The sequence below is a fragment of the Typopeltis vanoorti genome, chromosome 3, assembly GCF_054136105.1.
Source record: "Typopeltis vanoorti isolate ZY-2024b chromosome 3, IOZ_Tvanoo_1.0, whole genome shotgun sequence".
In the NCBI taxonomy this organism is placed as follows: Eukaryota; Metazoa; Arthropoda; class Arachnida; order Uropygi; family Thelyphonidae; genus Typopeltis; species Typopeltis vanoorti.
This window is the reverse complement of record NC_143551.1, coordinates 91,726,251-91,741,724: the sequence shown is the minus strand read 5'-3', so window position 1 is coordinate 91,741,724 and position 15,474 is coordinate 91,726,251. Positions and strand designations below refer to the sequence as shown.

The 15,474-nt window shown below is 32.1% G+C and overlaps 1 protein-coding gene across 1 annotated transcript in view; it reads left to right on the top strand.

The window, feature by feature from the left end:
• Window positions 1-11,818, top strand: part of LOC150108383 (uncharacterized) — a 292,228-nt gene extending 280,410 nt beyond the window's left edge. Inside the window, exon 15 of the mRNA XM_090390733.1 lies at window positions 7,468-11,818. Coding sequence (XP_090246859.1) covers window positions 7,468-7,533 — 66 coding nt within the window. The 3' untranslated portion in view covers window positions 7,534-11,818. The remainder of the gene's footprint in view (window positions 1-7,467) is intronic.
• The last annotated feature ends 3,656 nt before the right edge of the window (window positions 11,819-15,474 follow it).

Below are 15,474 nucleotides of genomic sequence, written 5' to 3'. Positions count from 1 at the left end.
AAATTTTTCCTAGATTTTTTAACTCTCTACCTCAATCTCTGAGAAGGTTCATTGCTCCCTCTTTGCAATATAAAAAAAAAGTTTTTTCCCTTTGGAAAAGACATTGGAATATTGTCTAGAATAATGAAAATTTGGGTGGGTGAGAACTAGAACCACTTCTTAATATCAAATTTTGATCATCTGTTTTCTAGAGAATTTTAATATAAAAATATATATGCCACTTCATTTGACCACTTAGATAGTTAATCTGTATTAATAAATATGTAATGATATATTTTAAAAACGCTGAGCCCAGTCATGTGATAATTCATGGCATCAGCAATCATCCATTGTAAAATTAAAACCACATGGAGTGCTTTTATACATATGGTGTGTGAGAGAGAGGAAATTATTTTACAGAAAAGGAAAGACCGATTTTTAGATAAACTAATAAAGGTAAAAATTGATGCCCCTTTTTTTGCTAACCCTTCTTTTTGTTTATAGTAAGAGCAATAAAGTGTTTTATTGACTGGGGGGGGGAACTCTTAGTAGCAATATTCATATCTTCTCTGGGATATCTTCTTAGTAGCAATATTCATATCTTCTCTGGGAACATCAGTAAAAAACACATTACATCTAAGCTTGCCAATATATTTCTCAGATGATCCAAAATATTGTGCTTTATCTTGTTGATGAAATCTTTTGGGTTCTTTATGTAGGAAGTTTGGTGATAGGAGGTTAATAATGTAAATCGTGTAGTATTATCATCAGTGGCGGCCAGTGAAAATTTTAATTGGGGGTGCTGCATATACAAAATAAAAAAATTCTTTTTTTTCTTAATCAGTAACCAATTTATTAATAAATAGATTTACATATTAAAAAATTTCTTTATTAAAAATATTTCACCCTCACCATGAAAAAACACCAATAATAAAAGTTTCGTATCTCACAGAAATAACGAGCACAAGCATATACACTGCTCGTTTGAGCAGTGTTGGAATGACTTGTAACGTGCAATCACAAGCGCAAACGAATATCGGCAAAACTGGCTGCGATTGGTCGAATGTGATAATATCGACACTGCATTAGATCGCAGTGTATTTGTTTTGTAATCTAAAGTGTTAATCGTACAATTCCATTTATTAACTATTCAATCACTGTTGAAACATAAGCTGTAACCTTTAACATGTTGTAAGCAATGTTCCCTCTAAGATGTGCACACGCACATGTTTTACAACTAGCGCACCAAGAAAAAAATATGCTCACACTAGATTTTCAAGATGAAATTAAAATTTATTAATTAAAGAAGTTCCACCTAAACATTAACCTATAAATTCTTTAAAAAATACGGTAACTCGGCAATGCTCAAGCCTATAACCTCGCATTTTTTATTACATTCTTGAAGTTGCACAAAACTTATAAATTATTAATAGTAACCCTATTTGAAGCTAGTGATTTGATGCCAAAGTGAAAGGGGTGTGGCTTAAATGTGTAATTTTTAAGTAGCATATAGAATGGCACGCGGTTTGTTTACATCTCAGGCCTGATTCATGGAAAATTTCCAAACGTGATTGGCTGATCAAATTATTATTATTATTCCTGACACCTCCAAGGAGCCCAAAGACTCATCGCAGGAGGACACCTACAACTGTCTCAACCACTACCCCGAACCTCTACTTCGAATCATCTCCATCTACTGCCCATCTCCACCATCACCACCACAACTAGTATTTTTTGTCTGCAAATTGCATGTGTTCTGACGGACCGATTTGTCTGTATGCAGGATGAAAAACCCTGCTACCTCCATATGAGATCGGCTAACTCACCTTCAATTGAAATCGTCCAGATAAAGATTCCTCCCATCGCGACGAGAATCGAACTTAGGCCTATTCCAATCGAAGGGCACAATGTACTGTCGTTCTTCCAATTGTGCTACGGAGTTAGTTCAAGATCATGACGAATTAAAACAATGGTTTCATAATTTTAATAAAAATAATTAAATACTTTTAAAAACTTAAATTAGAGTACAATTAAAAATGTAGCGTTTCAAAATTCTCTAATATTTTAAAGAAATTTTAATTGAGATGCAACTAAGTTAATTAAATCTAGCCTCTAGGCATATCTTTTAGCTCTTGTGTTGCCCTCGGCAATGTTTAGTGTTGGTTCAGCTTTTGCCTTCCCAAGTTATTCAGTGAATAGCGTGCATTTGTAAATTTATAAAAACAATAAAAAACATTCTTCAAATAACAAAATTGCAAAAAACTGATGCACCATGTCAAATTCAAAGGAAGCAAAAGGTGTGAAGCGAAAACAAACTGCTAGCTGCTTTAAAAGTGAATGGCTGGATGAAATAGTGAAAACTGCTACACTAAAAGCTCATGAGTTGATAAACATTCAGCTGCGTGAAATATTTATATATGATGCTACAATTGGTGTTGTTTGTATTTATTGTCGTGATTCAAAGGTTGCCGGGGATTTTGCTAACAGGAAGAAGTTTGATGTCACTTGGAAGTTGGACTTTTTGAAATGCCATTTGACAAGTAAAATACATCTGGATGGTGTACACAAACTTAGACAACAAAAGGTTGTATTTGCTCTTCAAAATGAGCAGTTTTGTGATTTGGCAAAGTTGATGGATATTGGAGGAACCTTCCTTGCATCTAGTGCAGACTATGAGCGAGGTTTTAGTCTAATGAATCAATTATAAACAAACTTAGAAACCGTTTAGGAGAATATCATTTGGATATGCTAATGAGAGTGAAAAGTTACCAATTATATGGAAATTCAATTAATTTAGATAGTGTGTATAAAGAGTGGGTGAATGCCAAAGACAGAAGAGAGAAAAAATAAAGAGATAGAAGCTAGAACTAAACAAGATGAGAATTAGTAAACGGACTTATTATGAATGTTTAACAAGGTGAGAATTAGTAATGGGAATATTTTATCATGTATGTTTAGAGTTATTTGCAAAGTTAGAAAATTTAATTAAAGGCAATCAATCACTAGTGTTTATCTTTTTTTTTTTTTTACTTTATTTCTTACTTCTAATCAGATCAATATTAAATACATATAAAACATTTATGTTAGCTCTGTGATTGATGTCACACAACTTACTTGGTGATGGTAATAATACACATACTTAGAATCCTATCTAGTACAGTCGGTATCGTGTTGGCCTCACATGCGCGAAATCCCCGGATCGAGTCCTGCCCAAGGCTTGTGAATTGTGATTTCCGACTGTTTACTGGGGAGGCTACTGCCGTGTGTGGGAACACGGTGGGGAGTTGGGTGACTTGGCTGATGTCCCATTGACACCAGAATGTAAAGAGTGAACTAAAATCTTTTAACTTTTTTGCTTAAATGATCAGTATGGTGACTCGTATGGGTGCGCACATACTTTTCAAGAGAAGGAAAATTTTGCGCACACGCAAATTTCTGCGCACACTCACAGCAAAAAATTAGAGGGAATATTGGTTGTAAGCATTGTTATTATTTATAAACACAAACAAAATTTAAATTTTTCATTTAATCCTTGGGGGTGTCGCAGTGCTTACGTACGGGCCGCCACTGATTATCATAGTATCCTGTTCTTATCAGGAATTTGATGATGGTGATGTTCTTCTCTAGAGTGTTTAATTTTTTTAATTAAAAAATTTTAATTGATTTTTTAGTTTCCTCCTTAAGACTAATATTGTTAATAAATTAAAAGGACAACAAATGAAAAAAAAAATGAAGTCAGAGATTAAATATTCACCTTTAAAAAATTTTATTTATTATAAAAGTAGATATGTACTTATGTATATAAAATTGCATGGGGGGGGGATTTGCAAGTTAGTGTTATAGATTAATATCGTCATCAAATTCCTTGTATATATACTATCAAAGGATTTGTAAGATACTAAGATAGTACTACATAAAAAGTTTACATTATTACTGTTGTGTCCCATTCTTGTTTATTTATATACTTTCCTTTATGTACTTATCCTTTTTCTTTGCGTATCATCACGTCCATACTAGAAATCTAAGCTCTTGCTTCTCTTAGTAATCCTAAAACATTTATTTTTTTTAAGCTGCGCCATTTAGGATATTTAGTTTATAAAGAAATTTAAAACAAGAAGCAAATTCCTAAATAAGTCTAGAAGTGAAATAATCATGCAGTTGTAACCTAGATCTCATAATTTAACTTTTTCTTCCCCCCGCACCTAGGTTCATACGTTATGACAAGCAGTGCATTGAATGGCAATTTCAGACAACTGAATATTTGATAAGCAAAAGTTTATTAAACTCATAAATACAATACAGTACATTCAATTCTAAAAACTACAATTCGATACTAAGATGATACAATGTTAATAAGATAAGCCAAATACAGAAATTGAGAATTTCACACTAGCACGTGGGATAAACTGTTATGCCCCCACAAAGGACTCTACACACACAAGATAAAGGGGCTTTACTGTCAATGATTAAGTTGGCTTAAATCTTTCACCCGCTTAAGCACAATAATTCAATTAGACACAATTGGATTACACACATTAATTTACAAGAGTTGTGTGGGCTTAACAATTCCGTTACTACAATGAACGCCACATTCAATTCTCTTGACCTTTCTCAGTTAAGGGTAAATTACATATACTAGTATCTATACACGCTATCGCTCATTCAGTAATACTGATAAACTAGTTCCCTCTTTCTCTATACTATTAAGTGAGCTAAAGTCCTAGTTCAACTCTCATTCAAGTCCTTCAATTGCTTAGTAATACGAATTACAATTACAGCCATGTTAAATTAACAGAATTAACATAGAACTTTTCACAATACCGTTTGATGAAACTCTTCATAACTAAATACTGTAAATTATCTCATATTTCTAATATTATACAATCAATGTTCTTATACAAGTTAACAATTATTCTTTTCAATATATTTATTTCATTTTATACTTAGATGCAAGCACGATTTTCTTATTAAGGTTTCTACTTGTAAAATTGTGATCAAGTAAATTCTCTTATGAAGTTTACAAAAATCACAAATTTAACATTACTTACTTCCTGACAACAATTTTCCTCGACTTAGTGTGATGTCAGTATCCTAGTATTGTTAGATATTATATTTCAGTCTTCTAAAACATTCTAATTGCATCAATTCACCTAGATCTTGAACTGCTGGATCTTTTTTACTGGCATCCTGCATTAAACACCTGTTTTGCTAATCTATCTTCTCCCATTCTATTTAAGTGACCATACCAGATGATATTAGCTCTACTCACATATTTCAGAATGCTAACAGTGTCATGTTCCTTCCTAATATTGTATTGTTAATATGATATTGCCATTGATGCCATCTATTCACTCTCCTAATTTTTTCAGAATTTTCATATCTGTGGTCTCTAGTATTTGATCAGTTCTTTTATTTCTAACCCAGCTCTCAGATCCATAAGCTAAAATTGGTCTGTATACTGTCTTCCATATTGCCTAATGTTACCTTTCTTCATAATGTGATCCATATAGATGACGAATAACAGCGGAAATAGTGAGCATGCACTCGTCTCACACATGATTTTATGTCAAACCATCTTGTACTTCCTTCAGTTCTAACTACTGACACAGAATTCAAATATAGGTTATGTATATATCAAAGTCATGGTCATATAGACTATAACATCCCCTTTCCACCATATTATTGTGGTGTTTTGAACAGCTTTTCTCTTTGTAACTTGTCATATGCCTTTTCCAAAATCTACAAAACTTAAATACAGGTCATTGTTCTATTCCCATGATTTCTCAACAGTTTGTCTTGAAGTGAAAATCCAATCCTAACAATATATATGGCTTGAATCCAGTGTGTTCTCTATTTCCCTTTCAGAATTTTTCTTAACCTCAAGTATATGTGTTTAAATTTTACCTGAACACTTCAGTACGGATACTCCTCAGCAATTCTAATATAGTTCTTATTTTCCTTTTTATAGATGGGTACTTAAAGGATGGCATCCTGTTTTACTGGGACCAGTTCTTGGAATCCTTATACTTTGTTCTGCATCCCAGAACACATTTGCCTGGAATGCCAAAAGTTGCAGATTTCATGAATGAGTTATCAGAATTTTTTTTAAATTAGGTCCTGTAATAATGCTGAATAAAGTATTAATTCCTGATTTGGGCCATTGTTTCAACTAATTTCAGTTATTACTTTTCAGAATTGGACAAATGGTCTTTATGAAAGTATGAGTGACTCATTCATTCATTTTATGTTCCACAATATTGCAGGCTATTGATTGAATTACCATTCACACATGGAATTCACACATTCACAGTTTTTATGTTGCAAGATATTACTGTTAAAAAAAAAAAAATATTAGGAAGCAAGTAATAGGGAGTGAAGATGTAGAATAGCTTATCAGCTCTGCCCAAAAAATAAGATAAAAGTGTGTGTGTGTGTGTGTGTGTGTGTGTGTGTGTGTGTGTGTGTGTGTGTGTGTGTGTGTGTGTTCAGTGAAAACTCAAGATGACTGGCTTTCTGTAAGGTTTGCAGAAAGGAATTTAGTGGATCATGTCAGTGACAACAACAACTTGAAATCTCACATGAACTCTGAAATATATGGATAGGTCTTTACCAGAGTATTATGTCAGTCTCTCAAAACCTTTTTCCTTCAGTCAAAGGATTTGGATGCAAAATCAAAGTAGCAGCTGCTGAATTTGCTCATCATTGAGCATGCAATTTCTTACTGAGCTTTTGACAGTTCCATTAAGTTTTGTAGTCAGTTTTCATTGAATTTGAGACAGCAGCAAAAATATCATACAGAAAAACAAAGGCTAAAAGTCCTAATGATCCATTCATTAGTGTATAGGCTAGACTACTGCAAAGCAACTAGGCTACCATAAAGCAGTCATATTGCTGCTACTTCTTTATCAATGCATGAATCGTTATACCTGTAAATAAATATAAAAAATTTCTTTTTCATGTTATCTTTTCATTTTTCATATCTATTGTTAGTAGCAATTATTATTGTAGATGGTATATGTGTTGTTAGTAATACCATCTACAGTGTTTTGTATCATATAAGACAATATTGATGTAAGTACTGACAGACATATGATTCATCTTGTAAACAGACGACATAAACTTACAGTATAGTTCTGTAAATATATTTTCACTTCATTATGATTTTCTGTAATGACATTTTTTTTTCTCTAGCTTATTTTATTGTAAGAATATAGTATATAATACATACATACCATACAAAATATGTATCAATCGACTGTTTATGTTATCAGTAAGGCTTCCGGTCAATGGTAGGCTATTAGTAGTTGGTGTTTGGGGAGTCAAAAGTTATACATGGATTTTTGAACAACACGGGGGGAGGTATCTCTAACTCCCCACATTGTATCTTCTGGTTTGTTTGTTTTTTTATATTAAAAAATGCAAGCTGCTGCATCTAAGATATTTTTTATTTTTTTCCATATTCACTAAATTGTTATGGTTTCTTTGTAGGGCTTGTTACTCAAGCAGCGAGAATTGGAGAGTCTAATACGTAGACCACCAGAACATACCTCCTGATATTTGGAAAATCATGGTGAACCATAAAATATAAACCCAAATACTTAGGATGGTTGTGACTTGTCACATAAGCTTTACCATTAACATGAAATTGGTAAACATGTGCCATCTTCTGGAAAATCTGAAGAATGCTTGAATGTTGTGACTTCCATCCATCCCTTATAGATTTATTGTTTTCTACTATGTAGAAATTACTCAAGAATTCAGAGTGTGCTTCCCTTTGTAGTATTTTTTAATTTTTTTTAATATACATGGCAATCATCCTCTGGATAATTGATGGTTCTCATACCTCTCATCATGATGTTGTTATAGGTGATTTTACTGGTATAGAATGTATAAACTTTGGAATTTACATTTGCTCTAAGGTGATTCAATGTTGTAAAAAGTTGAATTTTGAAGAGATCAATATTTGTAACATCGTGTTTTCTAAAGCATGTTTTATTACATTATTGTAAATGACGTGCTATTAATTGTTAGTTGTACAGAGAAATGTGTAAAAAAAAAAAAAAAGACTGAAAGTTTAAATTGTACATACTATTTATTGATTAAATGAAACACTAAAATACTCATATCTTATGAAAAGACATTTTTTAAAAAATTTTCCTCATGTACAGGTTGTTTAAAATAGATCAGTCTTCATGTTAGATTCCACATAATTTGCTGATTTGAATATGTTTGATGCAAGAATTCATTTTGTTTTCCAATGTTTGCCATGTTCATTATTAATGAACTAACCAGAGTTCATGAATAATATAATGAATGCTGAAAAACTTAATTTTCACTTTTTGAACATATTATTTTTGTTTGTAATTATTAAAATACTTCTTGAATGGCCTTTCTAGATTCACTTTTAAAATGTGATAGAATATATGTGATAAACTCTTCAGGTGTATAAAATACAGCCTGTTCTGATAATTTCCTCTACCACACTCTGTACTTTGCTGTAGGTTTTTCTCTTTAGTCCATCCATTTGCACTATTTTTTTGAACTTGTTTCAAAATGTGTATTGTTATGATAAACTTACTCATTTAGATGAGTATAAGCAAAACTATACATGACCAGTACTTTTTAAACAGATTTCAGTGAATTCCTAGTAAGGAAATGAGAAACAGTGCCTCTTTCACTCTCAAGCTTAATATATACTGGTGAATATTCACTTATTTTTTAACAGCTACTTATTTTAAACAAACTGTTTAAATTTGAAATGATACCATTGCTTTTTGGATAACAAATGCAATGTGCTACTTGCTTTTTTTTTATGCTAGTGGTAAAATATCTGGTAAAATTTTAGGACATATGCAGTTCATTGATAATGCATCTCATTGACACATTTCTTGTCTAGATTTTTGAAGTTTTGATACAGTATGAACTGCTCATATAAGTTTCTGTACTCCTGTGAAACATGTATGGAGAAACTAATCCCATGTGATATATTTCAGCTCCTGAAATAGCAATAATGAAGTTGTTCTTAAAGTTATAAGTAAAGTTTTTAACATAGCTCTCATGAAAAGAAATGAGTATATTCTTTAAGACATACTACAATTGTTTAAAGGAGTGTGCATATCAGAGTATCTGTGCTGCATAGTTATTTTATTATTTTTCTGTGAACTTGTAGGCTCACACTATGCTTTGTAAAATGACACACTTGGCTATGATTATGCATTTTAAGAATTTTTCATATGAGATAAGAAATATTGAATTTGTACTGTAACTAATAGCTGTTCTGTAATAACTATATATCTATACCCTATATGATTGCTTTTAATGATTAATAATAAAGAATTAGGTTCATTTGGAAAATCCTCACAGCCTATGCTGGGATTATGGTTTGTTGTGTTTTCAGCTATAGTATTAAATGCTTTCTTTCTTATATTAAGCTGATTCAGAGTTAAGAGAAACATTGCATACACAGGTAGAATTTAAAGATCAGAGCCTAAAAAAAAAAAAAAAACCTGAAATGCTAAAGAATTCTAGCTGGCCTAATCTTAAAAGTTACAAGCTTAAGTTTGTGAGAATCTCATTAAATAAGGACTTGATGTTAAATGCATTTTTTAGTGAATATTTTGTTGATAGATTTGAGTTCTGTTTATTTAATCTTAGTATTATTGAAATACTAAGTCCTTCACATTGTAGTTTGCAGTCCTAGCTTGCATAAACATGATGCTAGTGTTTATATTTCATTTTAACCCATATGGTGTTTCATGTATTAATAATCATAAAGCATTAGTACTACAAATTTTATATTTTATTTAGATCCCTCCCCCCCCTTTCAAGAAGCTCTCAACTATTTAAATATTGCTTAGTCCAATGCTTTTTTTGGATTTTTGAATGTGGAGTGCATTTATGATTTTTCTTGTCCCTTATATTTTTTTTTATTTCGAAGTTATGTTATACTATTAGAATAAATGTGCCAATATTTATCCTAAAAAGATAAAATATCAATATATATATATATCAACACAGAATTAGATTAACTGTGATTTTTAACTTCCCTGCCAATAAAATACATTTGCGGGCATACTTTATAATAAATCAATAAACATAACCATTGAACCTTTCTCTCTCATATGAATGGATTAAAAAGGATTGCTCTAAATCAGTTGTCATAATACTCATAGTAGTTCAAACCTAATGAAAACATTTTATTGCTTTTTTATTTTTTTGATAGAAAAATCTACTTCAAATTAATTTGAACTTAGTTTCAAAAAAAACTGTTTACCTTGATTAAAACTTGTTCATTTATGTAAACTACAACATTATTCACTCCTGTCTTTCTATGTTATTTACTTCTTTGTTTTGTATCATACATAAAAATTTTATCATAATAGTAAAGTTCATTGCATTTTAATCCACATATTAGCATATATGTGGATATCGGTTTTAATTATCTTCCTTTGTGCTAGTTCAGAATCTGCAACAGCACTATGATAGTGATGTCACATTGCCATGAGTCAAGGGGATTAAAAATTTCTTTAGCAGTGATTGTTTCAGTTCCTTTATTTTATTTCCAAGTATTAAATGCAAACTTTGAATATAGCATATTCAAAGTATAATTAAGTTTAATAATGTGCAAAAATAAGGCAATATAGCTTACTAAAATAATATTTTGTTGTTGTTGTGTGTGTAAACACGTGCACAAGAAGGGAGTGAAATTCAGTTGTGGCTAAATATTTCCCACATGTTTTTTAATCTGTGAAATACTTATTTCACAGATTACTGGGTTCTACTGTATTCATGTTTCTTAATACTCAAGTGTTTTAAGTTGCTGCTTAATAAGTATTGAGTAGTAGCAATTGTGATCTTGTTTATGTTGTTTTTCAAGTCACACTTATGGAGTATGTTTATAAGCTAACAAACAGGTTTTCAAGACGTGTTCTTAAAAAGTACCATTGTTTGCAGAATTGTTTAAGTTGTTCATTAAGAATAAACCATAAATATAAGAAATCCTTGACTTAATCACATAATAAATTGAAAATTGTTTATTTCTCTTTGAAATAGGTGAGAAGATTAATAGCTATTTAATAGAATGATTATGTAGCCCACAGTGTTATTATTAAATGTTTAATTTTCACTGTATTCACTTTTAGTATGTAAAATTGGCAAACCAAAATATTAATGCTGTTCAAAATACCCAAACAGATTGATTGCTTTGTTGGGTAAATTTAAATTACTATTATGCATATATCCTGATGTTTTACTTGAATATAAATTCTGTTATCAGTCAGTTTCATCTGTTATTTTAAATAAGAACAGATAACCTTAATCACTACACTTATGACACTGGTCCATTTTAATGATACTGTATTACAACTGAATATCTTGAAATTAAATTTCTGATGTGATTATATTACATTATAGAAATTGTCTGCAATATGTTTGCATAGTTTTGTATTCTCATTTTGTCAAACAACTGGCATCCAGATAATTTTTATTTAAAAAAAAAAATGCACTGTTAGTTGATTAGTTGCATGTTCTATCAATACTTAAGTGTTTTTTTCTTCTTCTTTCTAGTCATTAAGAAACAATGCAATTTGTACAAATAATGGATTGTTTACAAATGTGTATGTATCTCGGCTCTAAATCTGATGGTTATCAATTGTACTGTGTGTATATGTATATATATATATAGTATGTTTCGGTAGCCGAGAGTTTTATAATTTTAGTAAGATGTGACTTGTGGAGTGATTTCTTGTTGACAATCATCTGTGCTAATGGATATAATGTTTGTTGTACTGAATGAAGCCTTCAAGGTTTGTAAATAACATTAAACTTGTTATACTGCCTAGTCTGCATATTCTCTTTGTTTTTAGTGCATCTGATTCAGTAATTAGCATTGTGAAAAATTTCAGATTTAATACCTGTTTCTTTCAAATGGTATGATAATTTTAATACAGATTATCAGAAACACAGCTTAGTTGGTTTTAAATAGTGAGAGACTTTTATGATTCTCCTTTAAATTGGCTGGTTTCTAATTCAAGTCTCAAATTTGTGTGTTTGAACACTGTCTTGTTTATTTCTACTTTGATGTGTTGGTTAATGTTTCTCTAGTTCTTGTATTTTTTAGTTCGACCATACCTATTGCTTTCTATTATCTGTTTATATATCTGATTTGCTGTTTTCACTCAAAACTATGCATAACTAGCCAGAATGTTTTCTTGTGTTATCTGTTTTCATTGATAAGGGTTATTTTCTATTTTTGTGCTAATTTTCAGTTTTCTCCCCCTTTTATTTCATGTTTAATTTATTACAGAAGTCATTTAATTTAGTCTTGAAGGTAAAGCAGATTTAAGAATATATCTGCATAAAGATGAGAAACTGGGTCCCCCCACACACAAATGAGAGAATACATACAATTGGCATACACACTGTACTAGTCCCTGTGACCTTAGTTGCCTCAGCCATAACTCTGACTGCTCCTAATCACATATAGTAAAACACCCTTGACTTCGTTTTCAGGTATAGTATTGCCTTCCTTAATAATGTGATCCATGCAAATGATAAATAGCAGCAAAAATGTGTACAACCTTATCTTACATCTGATTCAAATAGAGATAGATCCTTGTTACATTCCCATTATTTTCAGTTATTTTAAAGTAAAAGTCTGGTTCTAACAGTCCCTGTTTGATCCAGACTCTCAGCATGCTCTTTCTGAACTTTGTCTTCAATTTTTTCTTTTTTTTTTTTAAGCATGTTTGTATAATTATCTGGAAGAACATAGTTCTCAGTCAGCCTTGTTCCTCTTTTCTTAGATCTTCTTCTACTACGCGTTATTCCCGCTTCCCATGCAGGGTCTGCGTGTTACTTTAGATACGACTTCTTGTTAGTACTACTCCCAACCGACCCGTCGCCTGGTCTGCCGCTGGGGGGATATATTTTTGACTGCAGAGGCGTATGTTCATGGGGCCGGTTTGCCTGTTTGCGGGATGAAAAACGCCAGATAAACTGGCGGAAAAAACCCTGCTGACCGCGCCCAAGACCGGCTAACTTGGCTATGCCTGAAGAAGATCCTCAAATTCCTCACGTCTACAACGGGAATCGAACCTGGGACACTCCTTCCCCAGGCATATTTTCTTAGATAAGTATAGTAAATGTGCTAGTACAATCATCTGAGATTTAGCCTTCTTACTAAGCATCTATATTATGCATTGTAGCCTGTGTACAGTGAGCAAGAAGCCACGGTAAGAACAGGTGTTGGATTAACTGATTGGCTTCAGTTTAGAAAGAAAATTTAAGCAAGTGTGTCTGCTTTCTCCTTACCTGTTTAGTATCTATGCTGAAGATGTGTGTAGCATTGGATGAGCTTAAGACCGGAATTAGGAATTGATGATAGATTAATCAGTAATATGAGGTATGCTGATGATACAGTACTCCTTTGTAATAACAAGAACTAGGGCAAATTCTTGACAAATTAACGAGATCACTAAAAACAGAGGATGTCAGTTCAATCCTAGCAAGACAAAAATTATGGTACTCGGAGGAAATACAGGGAAGCTCTGGAAACAAATGTATCTTAATGGAGAAAGAATTGAAGTCAGCACGTTCAAGTACATGGGTTTCATTATTAATGTGAAGAATTACTGTTCAGAAGATTAGGAATATCTAAATCAGCAGTCAAAGAACTGTCTAAATTGGAGATGGATTCATCCATCTCCACAGGAATAAATTTGGAGATTGTAGCTGCAGCGACTTATGGATGTGAGATGGAACCTAAAGAAGTCTGATAGGAAAAGAGTAGCTGCTTTTGAGATGTGTGATGTTACAGAAGGCTATCAAATACTGAAAGGCAAACGGATGGATGCTAGAAAGGATCCTAGATGGTATCTAGAGTAGCTGATCTTCAGACAGTTGTAGCCTCTAGAAAAGCATATAATAGGACCACCTGGTGTTGACGTGTGGTACATAACTGAGCATCTGAGTGACCAAATGGCATCTGTTGATGTCCAATGAATAGATCGATGTGGCCTGTATAAAATTTTTATACCTCTACATTGGAGCATTTCTGGTGGAATGTCATTTGATACAGTTAACGTTCCATTTCTAATAGCTTTCTGTACTCTGGTACTGAAATGTACACCTCCAAATCAAAAATTAGAATAATCAAAGGAAATGTGCAATTCAACTTTATTGCATAGAAAATAATTATTACCAAATATGAATCAGCATCATCTAAATCTGCTTACTTTGTAGATTATATAATCATGTAAACACAAGAATGCAATATGAATTATAAGAAAAATGTTATTTGAAAGCATTCACAAAATTAGAATTTTTAACATGGTTCAAAATAATAGGAAAGTAAATGCACAAAAATTAGTCAAAGGGAACAATATGATAATACTCTGTTGCATCCTCCTTAGTTTTTATGACCGTTCCTAAACGGTTTTGCATATTTACTAGCGGTTCAGCGTTTTATTAACATCAAAACATGCCCATATATAGTCTGTAGATTAGAAACAAGTTCAATTTTGTCTCTTGGGACAAGCTCTTGAAGACGTTTCTCTATAATTCGCCCACAAATTCTCAATGGGGTTTAAATCTGGTGAGTTTGCTGGCCAATGAATTATATTGATTTACCTTTCTTTGAGCTATCTAGTAGTGGTCTTGGAAGTGTGACAAGAAACAATCTTGCTGAAAGATGAAATCACCATTACATAAATTTTCCGATGCCAGTAACACAGTGCTCAAGAATTTCTTGGTACACTTTGGAATTGACGCTTTCGTGCCTATCTGCAGTCATACAAACCCATACCATGAGAGGTTGCAAATTTCATCGAACGTTTCATCCATTCTTTATCAAATGCTTCTTACTTAAGACGCCAAACACGTATCCGTTGACCATGGGACACACAAAACATACTTTCATCGCTAAAAAATACCTTTTTCTGGTCCTCTTGACCCCACAACAGTTTGTTTACACCATCGCACTCTAGCTGCCTTTTCTTTGAAGTCATAAGCAGCTTCGTCTTAGGCACACGTGATTTAAAACCCAATTTGTGAAGTTTCAACATCGTAGATTTAGATATTCACGCCTGTTTCTTTCCATCTCCTATGAAAATAAACTGTTGTGGGGTCAAGAGGAAAAATTTGGAATATTCTAATGTTGTGAGTGTTTTCAAATAACAGTTTTCTTATATAATTTATATTACACTTTTATGTGTCTATGACTATGGTTATATAATCTGCAAAGCACGTAGATTTAGATTATGATAATTCATATTTGGTAATAATTATTTTTATTTTCTGTGCAATAAATTAGAATTGCAAATCATTCAACACATTTTGATTATTCAAATTTTTTGATTCGGAGGTGTACTCGTGACTGCAGTCTTGGATATTTTCTTTCATTTCTCTTAGTAAATTCCCACTACAAAAGTTATTGTACATTATTACTGTTGGTAGGCTAAAGGTCAAATATTTATGCTAGGAATATGTTTTCCGGTA